The sequence below is a fragment of the Narcine bancroftii genome, chromosome 2 (assembly GCF_036971445.1).
Source record: "Narcine bancroftii isolate sNarBan1 chromosome 2, sNarBan1.hap1, whole genome shotgun sequence".
NCBI lineage: Eukaryota > Metazoa > Chordata > Chondrichthyes > Torpediniformes > Narcinidae > Narcine > Narcine bancroftii.
This window is the reverse complement of record NC_091470.1, coordinates 46815879-46837161: the sequence shown is the minus strand read 5'-3', so window position 1 is coordinate 46837161 and position 21283 is coordinate 46815879. Positions and strand designations below refer to the sequence as shown.

General features: G+C 40.0%; 1 protein-coding gene across 1 annotated transcript in view; it reads right to left on the bottom strand.

Annotated features, from left to right (window-relative positions):
- Positions 1-21054, bottom strand: part of adss1 (adenylosuccinate synthase 1) — a 63228-nt gene extending 42174 nt beyond the window's left edge. The window contains exons 1-3 of the mRNA XM_069916555.1: positions 20815-21054; positions 5823-5925; positions 3638-3700 (exon numbers count right to left, since the gene is read on the bottom strand). Of these exons, the coding sequence (XP_069772656.1) occupies positions 3638-3700; positions 5823-5925; positions 20815-20988 (340 nt within the window). The 5' untranslated portion in view covers positions 20989-21054. The remainder of the gene's footprint in view (positions 1-3637; positions 3701-5822; positions 5926-20814) is intronic.
- Positions 21055-21283: the final 229 nt, after the last annotated feature.

The following is a 21283-nucleotide window of genomic DNA, read 5'->3' as shown; positions in this document are numbered from 1 at the left end:
ATTAATAAATCCTGAATTTTTTTATAAAATTCAAAAGTAAAGCCATCATCCCCTGGAGACTTCCCATTTGGCATGGATTGAAGTGCATCTATTACTTCTTTAGCAGTAAAATAAGCATCCAAATCTTTAATATCCTTACCTCTCAAAGATGGTAAATCAAGATCAGATTAAAAAATTATCAATTTTAATTTCATCCTCCACTACTTCAGAGGTACATAATTTTTCATAAAATTTTCTAAACATGTCATTAATCTCCTGAAGTTTATATGTAATAATTGATTCATCTCTAATAGTATTTATTGTTCCAGCAACTTGTTCTGTTTTTAATTACCAAGCTAATACTTTATGAACTCTTTCCCCTAATTCATAGTACCTTTGTCTAGTTATCTGTAATAACTTTGCAATGAATTATATCATAACTTCATATTAGTTCAAGGTATTTTCTAAACTTCAGTTTAATTTTGCTGTAGATCTTTTTCTAATATCTCTATGTCCTTCTCTAATTTAGTTACATCAGCTACATGTTGTTTCTTAATTTTAGCAGTAAAACGAATAATTTGTCTGCTCAAATGTGTTTTAAAGGATCCCATAAAACAGATTTACTATTAACTGAATACACATTTATTTTCAAAAAGAACTGTATTTGATCTCTTATAAAATTCTACATTTTTCAACAACAAAGAATTAAATCTCCATCAATATGACTTATCAATTCTCTCTGAACCAGTACATGTTATTAATAACAAAGAATGATCAGACAAAATCCTACTCTTATATTCAGCCTTCAATACACGACCTTGCAATTGTGCTGATACCAAAAATAAATCTATTCTGTAATAAGAATCATGTCGAAATGAATAAAAAGAAAAATCTTTCTCTTTAGGATTTAATCTCCTCCATATATTTACTAAATTCATATCTTTCATTAACACCATCAAATGTTTAGCCACTTTAGTCCAAACTACTATTTTTGGAGATTTATCTAATAATGGATCCAAACAATAATTAAAATCACCTCCTACCATAATTTTTTCATATGCTTGATTTCAATTAAGAAAAGAATGCAACATAAATTTCTCATCCTCTACATTAGAAGCATAAATATTCATTAAAGTCTAAGACTCAGAAAAAAGATTACAAATAACAATCAAAGGTTTACCAACTGACTCAATAACTGATTCCAATTTAAAAGATAACTACTCCTCTTGTTTTTGAATTAAATGAAGACGCTATAACTTGTCCAACCCAATCTCTTTTCATTTTCTGATGTTCCTTCTCAGTCAAATGCATTTCTTGCAAAAAAGCAAGATTAACCTTTAATTTTTTTAATATACACCAATACTCTTTTTCTCTTAATCGGATTATTAAGCCTGTTAACATTAAAAGTAGCAAAATTTAAATTAGCCATCATTCCAATTTATTTCAAAAACCACCTTAGCACACATGGTGAAACTTCTCTCCATGGCAACCACACAAAAAAGCCTAAATAATCTCATCAAAAGAAAAAAAAACCCATATAAAAAAGATCCCCCAAAAAACAATATTACCCCCTCAATTATACGGGAGTGACAAATGCCATGAAATGGCCAATGACTTTAGAAGGGTCAGTAGTCAAACCCCCCCCACCCCAAACAGAACAAAAAAAATCAACAAGTCATTTCAAGTATGATATGCTTCCTCCAGATCTCTATCAACTTGATCATCATTGATATCGATTTCAATCATTTTCTTCTCTCACCCTCCATTCTTCTCCTTCTGAAGTGGTGCAGGCTGTTGAGAAAAGCTTACTTGACTTTTCATCTGTTTATTATCTTAGCAAATGTGAGAGCTTCAGCATCACTAAAAAACTGAGATTGAAAGTCTCCATAAAAAAACTTTAAGTACAGCAGGATACCGAAAAGCAAATTTATATCCTTTCTTCCACAAAACAGCTTTGGCAGAATTAAATTCTTTACGCCATTTAATAACAGCTTGATCTCAAATCAGCATAAAAGAAAACTCCATTATTCTTAACTACCAAGGGGCCTTGATTACTTCTTGCATTTTGAACTGCAACTCTTAAAATCAATTCACTTTCTTGAATAGCATAGACATCCAATCAGGATAGAACATGGAGCTTGACCTGGAAGAGGTTTCCTTCTTATTGCTCTATGAGCTCTATCCAACTCCAAACCATTTGGAAAGTATTCTTTCCCCAAAAATTCATGGATCCACTTCTGAAAAAAATCGAACCAGTTCTGGACCCTCAAAATCTTCGACTGATTCTCCAACGCATCAATTTTCTTCAATAAATTATTTCTCTGAAATTCCCAACCAGTAAATGAATCTTCCATCTGACCCATCTTTTCCATACATTGTTCCACATCCTCCTTACAGTCATGAAAATCTTCCTCAGTCTTCTTAAATTTATCTTGTATCTTATCCACCATTTTCACACACTTTGCCACATCCAACTTAATAGATGATATCTTTCCCTTCATATTATTAAGTTGTTGCTTCATAGATGAAAAACCTTGAACCATCTGAGTTGCCAAATTTTCTATCAGTTTAGATATATCAACTTGACTTAGTGGGTCAGAATAATGGAGGTCACATTTAAACTTCATTGAAACCTGTTTAGATATGGGCCTATCCTTATATATAATAGTCTCTTACTCCTCTGTACCTGGATAGGTTTCTTCTTTTTCTAATTCCCTTCCAATGTCACCTTCTTCCTCCTCCATCGATGCAGATGGTATTTCAGCAGATTCAGATATCCCCTCCTGTCACCCTAGCATGGCTGGGCCGAGAGAAGTTGGGCCCTCCCGTAGCACCTCATAATCTGAAGGAGGACGTCTTCAGGCTCCGGTGCCATCTTCCGCAACGCTGCATGAAGTCGGCACCGGAGTCAAGTGAGTCTTACCCAGGGATTGCGGTTGTGGTCTTGGATGAGCAGGAATTGACTCCGCAGGCTCCATTTCAAAGGTAGTCTCAAATTCTTCCATACCTGATAACTGTTTAGATGTTGTTTTTTAACTGTTTGTACTTCTGTTTTCCTCATAATTGCTTTCCAGAATATATTAACAATATTTTCAAAAAGTTACAAAAACTTTAAAAATCGGGTTTTTAATAGTTCTGCCGGGGGAGGTGTTTTTCCACATCTTCTTCCTATGCCATCACGCCATACCCCCCACAACAGGAGACATTGATTACCTTACTACTTTGGGATAAAAAGGCAAAAAAAGTGAGGAATTCTTGAAAGGAGTATAAATAAAACTTTCTTGATCAATGTGCTTACAGCCAGACAAGGAAATGAAATGCAGAATTTAAATCAAAGCAGTCATATCTCAGAGCAACTGTAATTGGGGAACAGTGATGATATCATTAGATTTAGAATGCATTTAAAATTTAAAATATTTAATAGGAGGAGGGCATATTTCAGTTAGGTAATATCTGATCCAATTACTTTTTAAAAAAATTGGCAATTTAAACAGTAATAATTTAAAGGAGGTCTTCCCAGAAGGTGATTACATGAACAAGACATCCAAATCTACTGTTTCCTGTTTGTCTAAAGTTATGGGTGTACAAACATGTCACATAGGGGACTATTTTATTACACACTACAAAGGAACACTACTCAGTAGTTGAACTAAAATACCTGTCTTTTCATTTTTCTCAGCTTCTTCAAACAATCCAGGCAGATGTATTACAACACCATTCCCTAAAGTCGTAAAAACAGTGAGATATATTGGCACATTGAGATATTGTAATCCATAACAAGTTAAATGTTCAACATTCATTTTGGAGTCAATAAAAGACCCTTCACCTTACAGAGAGAACAAAGAGTTCTCTGCATTGATGCCTTTTGCTGTGAAATTCAAGATTTTTGAAGATAACAATTTTGCGACTCTCAACAGCTTTACATCTTCCTTCAATTAGAAACATAGAAACATAGAAGATAGGAGCAGGAGTAGGTCATTCGACCCTTCGAGCCTGCTCCGCCATTCAACGAGATCATGGCTGATCTTAAAGTTCAGTACCCCGTCCCCGCCTTCTCTCCGTAACCTTTAATATCCTTATACTGAAGAAATATATCTAATTCCCTCTTAAAAATATTTAATGAACCTGCCTCTACTGCCCTCTGTGGCAATGAATTCCACAGATTCACCACCCTCTGGGAGACACAGATTCTATTAGACATAGAATTTGTCAGGCCAATCTGCAGTTCACGATGCCCTAATAATGCTATTGCCTCCCTTTTGACTCTAGAAACTGATATTCAGATTTCACTGTAAATAATGAGGTACTTTATCACTTTTTACAAGTTCTTTGGACAGAAATATTTTGAGTAAAGATGTTCTTGTTAAAATCATAACAAATGATCTTTAACCTAAAAGCCCTGTGTGACATTGCATCTTCACAAAGCAAGTATACAGCATGTATGCAGAGTAGTGGAAGGAAAGTATTCTGCCTGGAGATCTGTTCTGGACCCCCTGCTCTTTATGATTTTTATAAATGACTTGGAGAAGAGGTGGAATTATGAGTCAGTAAGTTTGTGGATAACACAAAGGTTGGAAGAGTTGTGGATGAAGCTGAAGGTCATTGAAGGTTACAGGAGGATATAGACAGGATGCAGAGTTGGGCAGAAAAGTGGCAGATTAATTTAAATCTGGATAAGTGTGAGGTGATGCATTTTGGAAGGACTATCAGAAGGATTAATTGTTGGTTACTTAAGAGTGTGGATTAACAGAGGGACCTTGGGGGTTCAAATCCATACATCCCTCAAGGTTGCCACACAGATTGATAGGATAGTTAAGGCGGCCTATGGGATGCTTGGATTCATTAATAGGGGAGTTGAATTCAGGAGAAGAGAGGTCATGTTACAACTCTACAAATTTTTGGTAACACTACACTTAGAGTATTGTGTTCAGATCTGGTCCCTTCATTATAGGAAGGATGTGGAAGCTATGGAGAGGTTGCAGAGATTTACCAGGATGTTGCCTGGACTGGGAAACAAGTCTTATGTGGTGAGGTTAGCAGAGATGGGACTTTTCTCTTTGGAATATAGAAGAATAAGAGAAAACTTCACAGAGGTCTACAAGATAATGAGAAGCATAGATAGGGTAGACATCCAGCACCTGTTTCCTAGGGCAGGATCAGCAAACACCAGAGGACATATGTACAAAGTGAAGGAAGGGAAGTTTAGGGGAGACATCAGGGGTTTTCTTTTCTATAAACACAGTTATGGGTACCTGGAATGCTTTGCCAGGAATAGTGGTGGAAGCTGAAACATTGGGGCATTTAAGAGGTTCTTAGACAGACATATAGATGAAAGGAAAATAAAGAGTTATGAGGTAGGGAGGGTTTAGTACTTTTTTTAGGAAAGGATATATGGGTTGGCACAATATTGAGAGCTGAAGGGCCTGTACTGTGCTGTATTGTTCTATGTTTTTCTGTTCTATCTTTCTTGGTTTTCTGACTGATCACTTATCTCTACTATTCAGTGACATGAGGTCACATATTTCACAGATCGCTAAGTTTATTGCCTTGATGGTGACTTTCTTTGATAACATATATTAATATTTGTTTCTATTTCACCACTGGTGTGGAGATCATAGAAAGACATGACCTCATTTTCTCTAAACATCTTCAAGCTTACAACAGAATTACTAAGTAATCACCAGAACAGATGCAATCTCAGGAATTATGTTTTTCAACATAATTCACTAACGGTTTTGAAAATAGGCAATTATAGTATATTTTAAAACCAAACAATGGTGACACAAGCTCACCATTTAAAAAAAAACACATTTATTTTACATTAGCTAAGTCAATTTACTTACCTAAAAATGAAATAGCTTTTGGGTTAATAATACCACTTGGAAAAAGGTGGAACTTGTATTCTTTTCCATCCACCACAACAGTGTGGCCAGCATTGTTGCCACCCTACAATAAAGGTAAAATTGTAAATTTGTGTTTACAGCAAAGATTCAAAGGTGAAAATGTATTAAATTGACACATATTGCACATTTGTAGAAATAGATATGCAGCTAATGTGGGAAAAAAAGAAAATGGACAAAAGATTGGTTCATGAGGGTTGTTGGACAAAGTGTGAACTGCCTGCTGCAAATTGCATGGACACCGGCTACTGAACTACCATTGCACACATTCTTTCAGGGGCTTTGGAATGTGCAGGAAAAGTATGACATTTGAGCCCTCAGCCAGTGTATGGAATGGAGGGGAGTGAGATTGTAATTGAATTCTGATGGCTCGTCTCAATCAGGACTGGAGGGATGGGAATGCTGTGGAAATTTAGGTATTGTTGGTTGGAAGCTATCAGAGCCTGGAAAGTACTAGTGGGTTGGCCCAAGATCAATATTGGAGAATAAATAATGAGCACAACTCGATTAACTGGTAGATGTGCTGATATTGTTGCTGAGGAGCCTAATTAAGAGGGATTAAGCAATCGCCAATGATACCCTTGAATTAAGTAGAGTGTGGATTTAAGACCTCCACAACAATTGAAATAAACAAGTTAACCTTTTCTTGTTGAGGAAAGATTCAGATTAAGGGACATTCATGCAAAATTCTGGAATTAAATGTTGGGTTACACAGAGGTTGGAAGAAGCAGATCACAATTAATGAACTTACTAAATAAATGACAGTAAAAAGCATACTCATGGCACCGATTATGCGCTGCATGGGAAATGAAGTCACAATGCATGCACAATAAGCTCCATTAATAGGTGTGTCATACGCATAAAGAATTGCACTACAGTTTATGGAAGTGGACAATGCAGGCTTCTTAATTTCAGCCTGTCCACCCACACTCTTTCTTCCTTACTCTATGCCTTCAAGTTAATGCTGTTTTTTTTCCTTCACAGCTCACTGTAGCTGCACAGCTGAGTTAATCAGGTTAATATTAGAATCATAAATTCTTAAGTTCAGTGACAAAGCACATGGAGTCCCAATGTGTTGAAACACCATACCTCTTCAAAAGGCTGCAGATGAAAAGTTATGAATAGATTATAATGACTAATCGGACATAAATATTCAGTTATATTTTAATTTTTGATAAAAATTGCAACAAATATAAAGACACATGAAGGGGTTTGATGGGTATGGATTGTCATACATCTTCCCTATTACCTCAGTATAAACACTGAAGGGCTTTTTGCACTGGCAGGCAGGGACACTTCATATTGGATATTTATCTCCCACTGGATTGCTGTGGAATTTTGACTTTTGGATTGGCAGACTACAGATGCTAATTAAATTTTTAAAATTTAGACACATAGCATGGTAACAGGCCATTTCAGCCCATGAGCCTGTACTGCCCAATTACACCCAATAACCTACAACCCTGAATTGTTTTGAATGGTGGGAGGAAATCCACGCAGACATGGGGAGAATGTACAAATCACTTACAGACAGTGCAGGATTTGAACCCCAGTCCTGATTGCTGGTACTGTAACAGTATTATGCTAACCATTACACTAACATGCCACCCTAATTCCTAAAACTAATCCATGAGTAGGGCAACTGAGCAGGAAAAAAAAAGGTAAGTTCATAAATGTAAACATTTTCTGGAATTCTTGTGGCCTGAAGGAGGAATGATTCTCTGGACTGATCAAATAATTCAGCTTCGGCTGCTGTATCTCATCTTGCAACACTAAAATTGCATCAATGTTTCATCCCTGGCTCCAACACTTTTTACCAAAGGTTACTTTGTCATGGCTTCTCGGATTTTGTTTTCCTTCTTCATGCTCTAAAATCACTTGTGTTGTTTTTAATCAGCAGACTATTTTATTTAGAGTTAAAGTCACAAGTATCCAAATATACAGTGTCGCCACCCACAGCTGTCCTGGATGCTAATCCTGTAGCTACATTTGCCTGCTGTGGTGGACACCTGTAGGATGGCCCTGATGAAGATATCCATTCTGCTATTCTTCCACAAGGCACAGGGAGTTGCAAGTGGCCATTAACCTCTAGTGGTGGATCCCGAAACCCATACCCAACACTTCTAGTCCTGAGAGCCTTCAGGACAATGACCATGGTTTTAAATTCCAAGACAATTAAAATAATTTCAATGGGTTTAAATATTAAAACATTTAGAATTATTTAAAATGTAATTCAAATAATAAATTTAGATACAATACCTTAAAAACTGAATAAAGAAAATAAATATAAATTGAAATAAAGAAACAAAAAAACAATGTGAACTTTTCAATAAAAGTCAATAACCTCCTTTAAATGGGCAATGTTTTTGTTGGTACGTTGGTCATGCCTGGTATATAGTTGAAATGCCTGTCAGCTCAGTGCAAGAGCTGTTGCTGGACTCTAGTGTTGAATTCAGTAGACGGAGTAGGATGTCTAATCTACTAGCATCTGACCTCCTGTGTATTTCTGTCATCCATGTCATGGAATGATGACACAGAAGTCAAACATGCATTGAACATCAGAGAGTGGATGAGAAGCAGTTCCCTGATGTGTTACTTAACAATGTCCTCACATGCAAGAAATTGTAGACAAGACCTATTTCTAGAATAATGGAATAAATCTTCAGTTTCTCTACTCACTGTCCACAGAAAATGCATCAAATAATTTTTTCATTGTCCAGAATGACTGGCATGTCACTGCTGTATTAATGGGAATTTTTTTTGTCATATACACAAGTACAATGTAAAGGTGTGCCAAAATTATTACCTGCTGCAGCCAAACAAGTATGCAAGATGCACCATCTGCCACAGCATACATTATATGATCACAATGTACCAAACCAGAAAAAGAGATAAATATTCACAGTTGTAGACCAATCAATTTGCTAGGAGAGAGTTATACACTGTTTGGGGAGAAGAGATTAAAAAGGACCATTTGCGGGGCTGGGCGCTTTAGCGGACCAATCAATCATGATTCATTAGCAGGAACAAATAAAAGTGAAGCCACATGCAGAGCAGCCATTGTAATTGCAGTGTGTGAATGGCCCACTGTAGGAGTGGTGAGTCAGAGGCTTTGACTTGAGGGGCTTCAGTGAGCAGAGCCAGAGGATGTGCGAGAGGTACAGGCAAAGTCAGGTAAGATCAATTCAAAATGACCCAGAGTAGAACGTGGAGATGGCAGCTAGGGCAGTGGTATGCTCCTATTGCAGCACGTGGGAAATCTGGGACAGCACAAGTGTTCCTGATGATTACACCCTCTGCAGCTCCCTTCAAAACGTGTGAGGAAACTGGAGCTGGAAGAACTCTAGATCATTCTGGAGGGAGAGGGGGTGATAGATAGAAGCTATAAGGAAACAGACTCCACCTTCCTCCTCCAACCTTTTTATTTGGATGCCTGCTGGCATTCTCTCATATCTTGATGAAGGGCTCAGTTATTTATTTCTACCTTTGCTACATAAAGGATACAGTTTGACCTGCTGAGCTTCTCCAGCATGTGTTTTTACTTCAACCACAGTGTCTATAGATTTTTGTAATTTACTTTCCCTTGGGAGTTGTATACAGGCCTCCAAACAGTATCTAGGATGTGGCATTTAAAAAGGGCAACCTTACAATGGTTATGGGGGAATTTCAACATGCAGTCTGATTGGGAAAACCAGGTGGGGTCTGGATCTCAAGGGAGAGAATTTGTAGAATGTCTATGATATTGGCTTCTTAGAACAGGTTGTGCCTGAGCCGACTTGGGAAATGGTAATTCTGGAGTGGGTATTATGTAATGAACTGGAATTGATAAGGGAGTTGAAGGTAAGGAAACTCTTAGGAGGCAGAGATCATAACGTGGTAGAATTTGCCCTGCAGTTTGAAAGGAAGAAAGTAAAATCAGAGGCGTCAGTATAATGGTGGAGTAAGTGGGACTACAGAGGTAGGAAAGGCACGCTAGCAGGGAGGATGGCAGAGCAGCAATGGGTGAAGTTTCTGCAAGAAATAAAGTGCAGAACAGGTATATTCCAAAAAAATAAATATTTGAATGGCTGACATGAGAAGTTAAAGCCAAAGTAAAGGCAAAAAAAGGCATGCAAGGAAGGAAAAGTTAACGCTTTTAAAAGAGTACAGAAGGTGACCAAGAAGGTCATTAGGAAGGAAAGGAGGTTTGCAATTAAGATCAAAAAGAATACAAAATGCTTTTATTCAGTAATAGTAAGAGTGAAAAGAGGCTGACATTGGACTAATAGAAAATGATGCTGGAGAAATTATAGTGGGAAATGAGATGGCAGAGGAACTCAATGTATTTTGCATCAGTCTTCACTGTGGAAGACATCAGCAGTACACCTGACTTTCAAGGATGTCAGGGGAAGGGAAGTGAGTGCACTCACAAGAGAGGTGCCTGGGAAGCTGAAAGCTCTAAGGATAGACACATCTCCCAGACCAGATGGAATGTATGCACAGGTTCTGAAAGAAGTAGCTATAGATATTGTGGAAGCAATCTTAATGATCATCCAAGAATTAATAGATTCTGGCATAGTTCCAAAAGACTGGAAGGTTACATGGCTACTTAAAAAGAGAGGGAGGCAGCAGAAAGGAAATTATAGACCCGATAGCCTAACATCAGTGGTTGGGAAGTTGTTGAAGTCAATTGTCAAGGATGAAGTATCAGAGTATTTGGAAGTAGGCAAGGTAGGCCAAAGTCAGCATGGTTTCCTTAAGGGAAAATCTTGCCTGATAAACTTACTGCAATTTTTTGAGGAAACCACACGCAGAGAACATGCAGAGGATGTTGTATATTTGAACTTTCAAAAGGCCTTGACAAGGTAGCACATATGAGGCTTCTCAACAAGTTGAGAACTCATTGAATTACAGGAAAGATACTAAGACGGATAAAGCATTGGCTGGTCGACAGGAAACAGAGTGGGAATAGAGAGATCCTATTCAGGTTGGCTACTGGTTACCAGTTGAATGTTAATTATTTGGATTGTGGAATAAATGGGTTTGTGGCTATGTTTGCAGATGATGCAAAGATAGGTGGAGGGGCAAATAGTGAGGACACGGAGAGGCTGCAGAGAAACTTATATAGATTAGGAGAATGGGAAAAATGAAAAATGAAATACTGTTGGAAAGTGTGTGGTCATACAATTTGGTAGAAGGAATAAAAGGTCAGATTATTATTGGGATGAGAAAATTCAAATTTTAGAGGTGCAAAAGGACTTAGGAGTCCTCGTGCATGATACCCTAAAGGTTAACCTCCAGGTTGAGTCCGTGGTGAAGAAGGTGAACACAATGTTGGCGTTCATTTCTGGAGGAATAGTATACAAGAGTACAGATGTGATGTTGGGGTTTTATAAAGCACTGGTGACACTTCACTTGGAGTATGGGGTATAGTTTTGGGCTCCTTATTTAAGAAAGGATATGCAGGCATTGGGGAGGATTCCGAGAAGATTTACAAGAATGATTCCGGGAATGAAGGGATTAGCATATGAGAAACTTTGACAGCTCTTGAACTATATTCCTTGGAATTCAAAAGAATGAGGGTGGGATCTCAGAAGCATTTTAAATGTTGAAAAGAATGGACAGAGGAGATGTACAAAGTTGTTCTCTATGGTAGGGGAGCCTCAGAAAAGAGGCCATAATTTCAGCCTTCAGGAGGGTGCCCATTTAAAACAGACATGGAGAAATTTCTTTAGTCAGAAAGTGGTGAATCTCTGGAATTTGTGGCTCTGGAAACCATGTTGTTGGGTGTACTTAAGGCAGAGATTGAAAGGTTTTTTTAATAGTCAGGGCATTGAAGATTATGGGGAGAAAGCAGGGGAATGGGCCTGAGTGGGAGAATGGATCAACTTATGAAGGAATGGTGGAGCATATCAATGGGCCAAATGGCCTATCTTTGCTCCTTTATCTTATGACTAAAAAAGTGAAGTTTCAACAGCACAAACAGATCTTTTGATGATCCCGGACTACTTATGGTTATAGTTAGGGAAATGCAGGGAGGTTTAAGAATGTGGTAGGTGCTGGATAGAATTAGCTCTTGAAACGAGAGGTACTTGACATCAGGCTTCTATACCTTCTGCCTTAAGGTAGCATCAAGAAGAATTATGCTACAGAGCAGTACAGATCACCATTGAGGAAGGTAGCTTTAATACTTCAATCAAAACAAGAAGTCAAAAATATATGCTCTTTTACACATCAGTTAAGACTTAATGCAACTGATTCACATCCATTACGTATTAGTCATTTATTTCAGCAAAATATATTTGGCACAGAAATATGGCTTTACTAATGGAAATCTCTGTGAAGTCGTTATTCAGACAGTATTTTTAATCTTTTTTTATTAAATCACTGCCAAGTTATAAGTCAACAATTGTGATCTAGTTTCTCAATGAGTTTATAATAACCTCTTATCGTGCAATGAAACCTTTATATCTGCTGTGACAGATGACATGGTTTTACAGCTTGTGTGGCTGCCAACAACAGACATTTAACTGACCTTCTCATGTTTTAACTTAGCACTCAAATCTGACCTTTAGCTAGTCTGCAAGGGAAAACTGGAACAGATACTTTGGCTTAATAAACAGAAAGATAATGAATGGGATCATATCTCAGAAGCTGGTGAATAAACTGTCTTCGCTAGTACTTCAACAACACCCCTCTCTGCAAAAACCCAGTCTATCCAGGTTGGCAACAAATCCTTGACCAAGCACTGGCGCACATCAGGGCTATAGGCTCAGCCTGCAACTGTTCATGCAACTGACTCACAACTGCACTGCCAGATTCAGTTCCAACAAAATTATCATATTTGCAGATGATACAAATGTAGTTGGCCTCATCAGCAAATATGATGGGCTACATTTACAGAGAGGAGGTTGAAAGGCTCGAACTATGGTGCAAGTCTCAATGTTGACAAGACCAAGGAGATGACCATGAACTTCAGAAGGATAAAGGTCAACCATTATTCACTACACATCAATAGTTCCATCATGGAGAGAGTGGAGAACACAAAGTTCCTTGGTGTGGATGTAAGTGACAATTTATCCTGGACTCAGAACACCTCCTCATTAATCAAGAAGGTGCAGCTGTAATTACAATTCCCGAGGCTGAGGAGGGTCCCCATCTTGACAACCTTTTACAGGAAAACATCTGTGTCCTGTCTGGCTGCATCACTGTGCGGAGTGGTAGCTGCAAAGTCAAGTCTACACAGAGGATCATTAAAACAGCCAAGAGGAATAATGGGGTCTCCCTTTCCACTGGAGCACAATATCTTCAACCCACTACCATCAAGCTGGTACAGGAGCATCAAGATCACGATTGCCAGGCTGGGGTATAGCTTTTTACCTTCAGGTTGCAAGAATGATGAACAGTATCCTGTAACTGTGAAACTCATCCCAAATATTTATATACAATATATTTATTTTGAATATTTATGTAGAGGCCATTGAATAACTACATTTTCAAATAGAATTTGTAAGAGACTGACAATAAATAAGTATGTACCAGTCTGAGATCTAAAAATAATGCAAAAATCCAACTCCTAGCTGTTGATTTTCCAGAATAAAAACTAGCATTAACGTCACTGTGATCCAAGTACAGCAAAATGTTCATGTCAACATATTGCAGTCCATCCAAGGAATTTGAAGACAGTGGGAGGCCAATAAATAAATCTAAATTAGGGTTCTTGGATTTATCATAAATAATCTTTGAAAGCACTGCAATCAATTATTCTAGAAAAGTGGGCAAGTAGATAGAATTTGACTTGGAGAAGTGTGCCTCCAGAACTCCCACAGCCTCTGTAGCCACACAGACTCCTGTTTGATCCATTGGCAACCAGAACTTCAGATCCAAACCATTTATACAATCAGCAAGCCTTCAATGCCTGAGGCCCTTCGGGATCCCTTCTTGCCCTCAGCACCTTCTCAAATCCCGGTTTCAATACCTGATTCCAGTAGCACACAGCCTGTGGCGAGCTCCCGACTGCGTTGCCTGCAGCCTGTGTGGGTCCCTCAGCCACTGAGCTCCTCACTGATCCACCGTCATGTTCACCGTGCTGAAGGGTCGTCTCCTTAATCGGGCACATTTCTCCCTGTTTCTGGTGTGCTAGACTGCTTCTCCCCTTGAGTCTGCAATCCTTTGTGGCCCTACCCAGCACAGACACAGCCACATTGGGCACAGACCTCTGCAATTCCAGGTTTTTAACATAAAACACTGCCTGTACAAAGCTTTTAGCATTAGTACCAGGTGATTGAATCTTTCAGAGTAGTGTTGTGTAGATGGTCTCTGGGGTCCACACCAGTGACAGCGCTGCAGATAAAGCAGCTCCGATAGTACCTCCATTTTTTTTAAACCTTTTTAAATGTTGGGATAAGAGGAATGGGATTGTGGACAATGTAGGAGACCGCCAAGAAATAGGACATCTTGCTTTCAGTTAAATGAGTTATTTCCCACCTGTGCTACATCCCATGTCATAGTTATACAAAAAGTTGCAACACTAATTTCAATCCTGCACCAGGTCATATTTTCCAATCTCTAGCTTGGAAGGTTGATGTGCACCTTACACTAGTTGATACTGCCTTTCAATCATTAATCGTTAGCATTAATGATCATTAGTATTTGCATTTTTCCACATATCCATGGAAGTTCTTATTTTTGCTTCATTCATATAGGCATGTACTTTGTTGGATTTTGTTATCAATTCACACTTAAAACACAGATCTGGATACTAACTATTTTTCTTATTTTGATGAAGTCTGAGGTATGCAAACTGGCTGACGCATTTCCTATGATCCCATAGTAAAAAGTATTTCTTAGGCTTCAAAGTGCTTTGTGATTCCTGAAGTGCAAGGAGAGATACTGGACCTTAATACTGTAATCACTCTGCTCCATCTTGTGACTATTTTGTGACTATAAATTACCAGCAATAGGATAAATCAGTAAGGTAGGGTTTTCAGTGTACAAAACATTCAACAATTCAGATTTGCTTTGATTTTCCACTAAAACAATCGTTTGATAGAAAAAAATGCTGGAAATGCAGCCACTCATTTTAATATTCTACTAATCAGAAAAAAAACAATTGTGTCTCTGATCTATGACTTCCAAACTGGTAAAAATTATTTTATAACATGGATTTACAGATTGTATTCATGTGCTCAGTGACAATAAAAATCTCCACCCCTACTTCCAATCGTTAATATATATAACAAACAATAGTGGACCAAGGACCGTTCCCTGAGGAACTCCACTAGTCACTGGCCTCCAATTGGACAAACAATTTTCTACCACTACTCTCTGACACCTCCCATCCAACCATTGCTGAATCCATTTCACTACCTCCTTATTTATACCTAATGCCTCCACCTTTTTTCGTAACCTCCTGTGGGGAACTTTGTCAAAAGCTTTACTAAAGTCTAAATAGACAACATCCACAGCTTTCCCTTCATCAACCTTTTTTGTAAACCCCCTCGAAAAACTGAATCAGGTTTGTCAAGCATGATCTACCCCTGACAAAACCATGCTGATTACTCCCTATCAATCCCTGTACCTCCAAATATTTGTAAATACCATCCCTCAGAACACTTTCCATCAACTTGCCCACCACAGATGTCAGACTCACGGGCCTATAATTCCCAGGTTTACATTTGGACCCTTTCTTAAACAACGAAACCACATGCGCAACCCTCCAATCCTTTGGCACTACCCCCGTGGCCAGTGGCATCCTAAATATCTCTGTTAATGGCCCCACTATCTGTCCACAAGCCTCCCTGAGTGTCCTAGGGAATATTTTGTCCGGTCCCGGAGATTTATCCACCTTTATCTTTTTCAACACAGCCATCACTACCTCCTCGGTTATCGTTATATGCTTCATGACCTCCCCACTATTTTTCTTTACTTCAACTGGCTCAATATTTTTTTTCCCTAGTGAATACCGAGGCAAAGAAATCATTCAAAATTTCCCCCATTTCCTCTGACTTCTCACTCAGGCTACCCTCGCTATCTACAAGGGGTCCAATTTTATCTCTCACTAATCTTTTACTTTTAATGTACCTATCAACTTGCATTTTCTGACATGATACACTTAGCAACAATCCATTATTTTGAATTAAAATAAAATCAGAGTTTTAATGGATCCTGGATTTACTTACATCCAGACCACAATGGCAAAAACATCTCTGCAATTTCCATCAGTACAGGAGCTCTACATGGCTGTGTTCTTAGTCCCCTGCTGAACTTGCTTTACACCCATGACTGTGTGGCTCAGTATAACACAATCTACAATTGTGCTTACAATACCATAGTAGTAAATTAAATTAAAAAGGGTGATGAGTCAGTATATAGGAGGGGGAATGAAAACTTGGCTGAATGGGGCACCTACAACAACCTTGTACTCAATGTCAACAAAACCAAGGAGCTGATTGTGGACTTCAAGAGGGGAACACCAGAAGTGTATGATCTAATGAAGTGGAAAGGGCGAGTAAATTTAAATTCCAGGGGTGGGGGTCACCATCTTGGAGGACCTTTCCTGGATCCAACACATGAATGTCATTATGAAGAAAGCACGATGGCACCTCTACTTTCTCAGGAGATAATGGAGATATGGTATAACATCGAAAACCTTGACAATCTTTTACAGATGTGTGGTGGAAAGCGTGCTGACTGGCTGCATCACAGTATGGTATGGGGATACCAATACCTACACAGAGAAAGGTAATGGACACAGCCCAGAACATCGCAGACAAAACCCTCCCCATCATCGAGAACATCTACAGGGTATGTTGCTGTCAGAGTGCAGGAGCAATCATCAAGGATCCACACTAACCAGGACATGCTCTGTACTCACTGCTGCCATCAGGAAAGGGGTATAGGAGCTTCAAAACTTGTACCACCAGGTTGAGGAACAGTTGCTACACCTCATCATCAGAATCCTGAACAGCAAACTTGATCAGAGATTTATTTAAGGACTTTTACTTTGTATATTATGTATTATTGAATATTTTCTGCATTGCAGTCCATTTACATTTTTCTCTTTTGTACATGCATCTTTTCTTGAGTGCCCTTTTTTTTGGACAAAGTAGAAATTCTGCCTGTTATGTATTTGACGTTTCAAGGACAAACATGGCGCTTCATTCATTCTTTAATACAGAACTAAAATGATTCCCATGACAGCGCCATCATGCTGATAAGATGTCATACGCACGCAGGTGAAAATACCTAACAGTCTTCTCCGCCCACAAAAATAAATGCTTTGTGCAAATATCATACAGGCAGTATGATTACTAATCTACAATAACTACGTTCTGCCCATTGACTTAGGGTGAAGATTACAAGTAATTATAAAATAAGTACAATGTGTTGGATCGCCAAGTCATTGAACGTAGTCTTTCAGTAATTCTGGAGGATGTTTTTCTCTCTTTGATTGTCTCAGAAATTGCAAATTTGGATCTCATGATGAATAACACTAACACAGTCTCCTTGAAGCTGCCTACATTCTGGACCTCAGGCTGTTGTCTGGTTCCAACAGGTTAAGGCTCAGTTTCCTATTAGGCAAATCACCGCTGACACCATGAAATACTATTACATGGTCAGTTCTCTAGACCAGGAGACCACTGGCAGGATTGCCAACTTCCTGCAGCAGCCCCCCACTGAAGACAGGTATGAGGCATTTTCAAAATCTCCCATCACAAGCAAGTAGTGAGGCTACTGCATATGGATGGCCTGGGTGACTGCACACCATCCGCTCTCATGAGTGGCATGCTGGCGCTGATGGACGGTCACAGACGCTGCCTGCTGTTTGAACAGATGCTGGAGGACATTCACCTGCTCCTGGCCGATAATGACTTTGGTGACCCTCGCAGGTTGGCTGCCTGAGCCGACGCCCTATGGCAGGCTAAGCAACATGGTGGACCTGCCATTGACTATGTTACTGATCACAGACCAATCAATATGGCAGAGCAGCATCGACCAAATTCCTGTCTCGTACTGTTTCAATGCCAGAGAGAAGGCCTAACACAGCTGGGGATAGCTCAGAGAAGGAATGGTGGTGCTACTACCATCAGTGCTGGGATTCCACTGCCAGCCACCTTGCTTGCATCTGGGAAATGCCTTTGCCGGCCATCGTTGACCAGAGAAGGCCTGCTGTTTCTTTGGGGCCGGCATTCCGGTTGGCATTTCCTGGTTGACATAGGAGCAGAAATCAACGTATTGCCTCCCACAAGCTTGTGCCAGAAAGACTGTGCCTTGCCTTGCTGCGGCTAATGACAGCAATATCCGAACATGAGGAGTGCTGACCATCCCTCTGGTCAGGGATTGGCCCCTGCTGATTTAAACAGACCTTTCGCACTGGCAAACATATCGTAACCCCTGCTGGGTGCAGACTTCTTTTAAGACCCTACAGTCCCTCTCCCTATTCCAGGTCACTCTACCAGCACCTCACTTCGACTCAGTGAGTTTCTCTTACAATGCTTATGCCAAGATCTTAGTGGAGCTTCTGAGCATAGTCACCCCCCCCCCCCCAATTCTCCTCAGCCATGCTGAAGCATGGCATCCACCATCACATCCCCACAGAGGGACCTCCGGCACACACCCAGGCCCGCAGGGTGCCTCCTTACAAGATGCAGCTTGCCAAAGAGTAATTCCACAAGATGGAGGAATTGGGGATAGTACAACATTCTGAAACTCTATGGGCATTCCCCTGCACATGATACGCAAGGCATCTGGTGACTGGAAACCTTGTGGTGATTATCAGTAGCTCAAAAATGTCACAACTTCGGACAGATTCCTGGTTCCCCATATCCAGGATTTCATTGCTAATTTTCATGGCGCTAAGATCTTTTCGAAAAGCAATCTGGTTAGAGGATACTATCAGATCCCAGTGCACCTTGACAACGCCACAAAAACGGTGCTCATCACTCTTTTTGGGTTATTCAAGTTGCTGTGTATGCCTTTTGGGTTAGAGAATGTGGTGCAAACTTTCCAGGGTCTAATGGACTTGGTAAGCCGTAGCTTGGACTTTGTGTTCTTCTATCTGGATGATATTCTTATTGCTAGCTGCTCCAGTCAGGAGCGCAGCATGCATCTTTGCCAGTGCCTGCTGGTCAAAAAAAATCCTGCCAAATGCCAGTTCGATCTTACAATCATTGATTTCCTCGGCCCTGCATTGACCAGCATGGGGCAGTGCCACTTCCTTCCAAGGTGGAAGCTATGCGTAATGTAGCCGGTTGCGCTGATCCGCCAGTGAACCAGATCACAGAGGTGCAGGATCACGCGGGGCTGAGAGCTTCGAGACACTGGGAGCCTCCAGGTTGACATCACAATGGTCCTGGGGGCAGCAAAGCATCATGGGTGTTGTGATTATAAGGTCACATGGGAGTTCCAGTAAAATCCGTTAAAATGACTCATAAGGACTACTGTGCCTTTGTTCGCTAAAACTAACATTTTTGTAACATTATTCTTCAAACGATGATAGCAGATTGATTTATGCTACATTGATTAAAAATGTTAATAAAATTAACAAATACTAGAGATATTAAACATATATTTATTCCTAATTAAGTGCATAAGAAGGCAGTCAAGTGCCCAACAGTGGACCTGAACTTACTGCCGCAACTGTCGGGAGTTACGGGTGTATCATGACTACTGTGTTATGCCCTTGTTTTTAACATTTCAAAGTGAAAATCTCCTGCACAAAAGATAAGAAAATAAAAGTGGAAATTTATTCAGGATCATATGCAATATCAGAAAATGCCAGGGAATTTCAAGTTAGATAGCTACTGTAGAAATAGAAACAGGTTTTGGCAATATATTACTGGGTGTGCATGTTTTTTCCAGACAGCTTGCATGTTGTATTCATGTACGGACCAAATTAACTCCATTTTTTAAAAAAACCCCAGAGTATTTGGTGCTCATCACAACTTTGCAATAGTTACTTGTAAGCAAAATTTTGAATGAAAATTATATAAAATGAAAAAAGATTTACCATCATCTTTAGCATCTTTAAAAGTTGTCGAGTATACTTCTCCTTCATTGTTTTGCCACAAAGCACGCACATTAACAATGACTGATTTTTGTGAATGGCAAAGTATGGTTAATACCATCTGCTGCACAGTTCCTCGTGGAGTGCTGCCAGAGCTCACCAGAGTGGCACTCCAGGCACCTCTGGGTCACCGTTTTTGGTGAGCCCCTCAATAAAAGAGCACCGCCCACCCCAGGGATTATGTTCAGAAGGGAAATATGGAGCTGATTTTGGAAGAAGTTGAAATGCGATAGTTGAGCATAATTTTGCATTAGATTAATGAATTTGGAATGTTAGGGTTTTTCCTTCTCGGTTTGAACCCAACTTCCCACCCTCTGAACAAGAAGTTTGCAGGTACTTATTCCAATGAAATACATTTCACCTGTAATCGATCAAATGCATATTTACAAATCAAAATTTGAATGAACATTATATTCTTTATGACAGAACCATGGAATGGTTAAGACTGGAATAAACTTTGATGAATTATTAATCCCATTTTTGTATTTAACAAAAATGCGATCGATTCAGCATTAAAGCGCCGCATTTAAACATTGCAGCCTAACAATTGTGGTGGAGCAAATGTGGAAAACGACTGCATTAACTATCAGTTCCAAGTGCGTCAGACCTTGAATGACAGGACACTTCATAACCGAACAAAATCAGACCTATTTTTGGTGGGGCCGGAGGGTGCATTTCATTGCCTGGTGTGCAATGTTGCACCTTATCCTCCTATCAGTGGAAGGAATCAGTTCCACACACATTTCCCCAACGTGGACTCCAAGCCGCGCAGCAACATGTCAAGTTTCTCTTTTGGTGAATAAATCTGTTTGCAACAGACGCTCGATCGCGAACTTCTTGCTCGCTCGTTACCGAAGTTTCGAGGAAGACGACCAGCGGCGTGTTTACCTGACACCGGCACACAATGTCAGCATCGGTGGCCAGCAGATCCACGACCTTGCCCTTCCCTTCGTCCCCCCACTGAGCACCGAGGACCACCGTCACTTTGTTGTCCCCGTTTCGGGCCCGTTTGCAACCCGTGGAGCTTCTGTGGTCGCTCCCCCGGCGGCCGAACTCGCTCATGGTGCTCCCCCGGGCAGAGCGGAGAGCCCACGGCCGGCCGCGTGCACGTCACCGCCGCGCGCGCCGCCGCCTCCTGCTCGCTGACGTCACCGCTGGACCGCCCAGCTGCCAAAGGCATTGCATCCCGCGAGGGCGCAGGGACGGAAAAAGGTGCACGTTAAAGTTGGAGAATCTCCAAGTTGGGGGGGGGGGGTCATGGTTTTAGAGTCGAGGTGTAGCAGTGTACCTGCTTGTGGTGATATGTTTCCTCCATTGTATATATGGAGCTGATGACTCCTCCCCTGTAGTCCTGGGC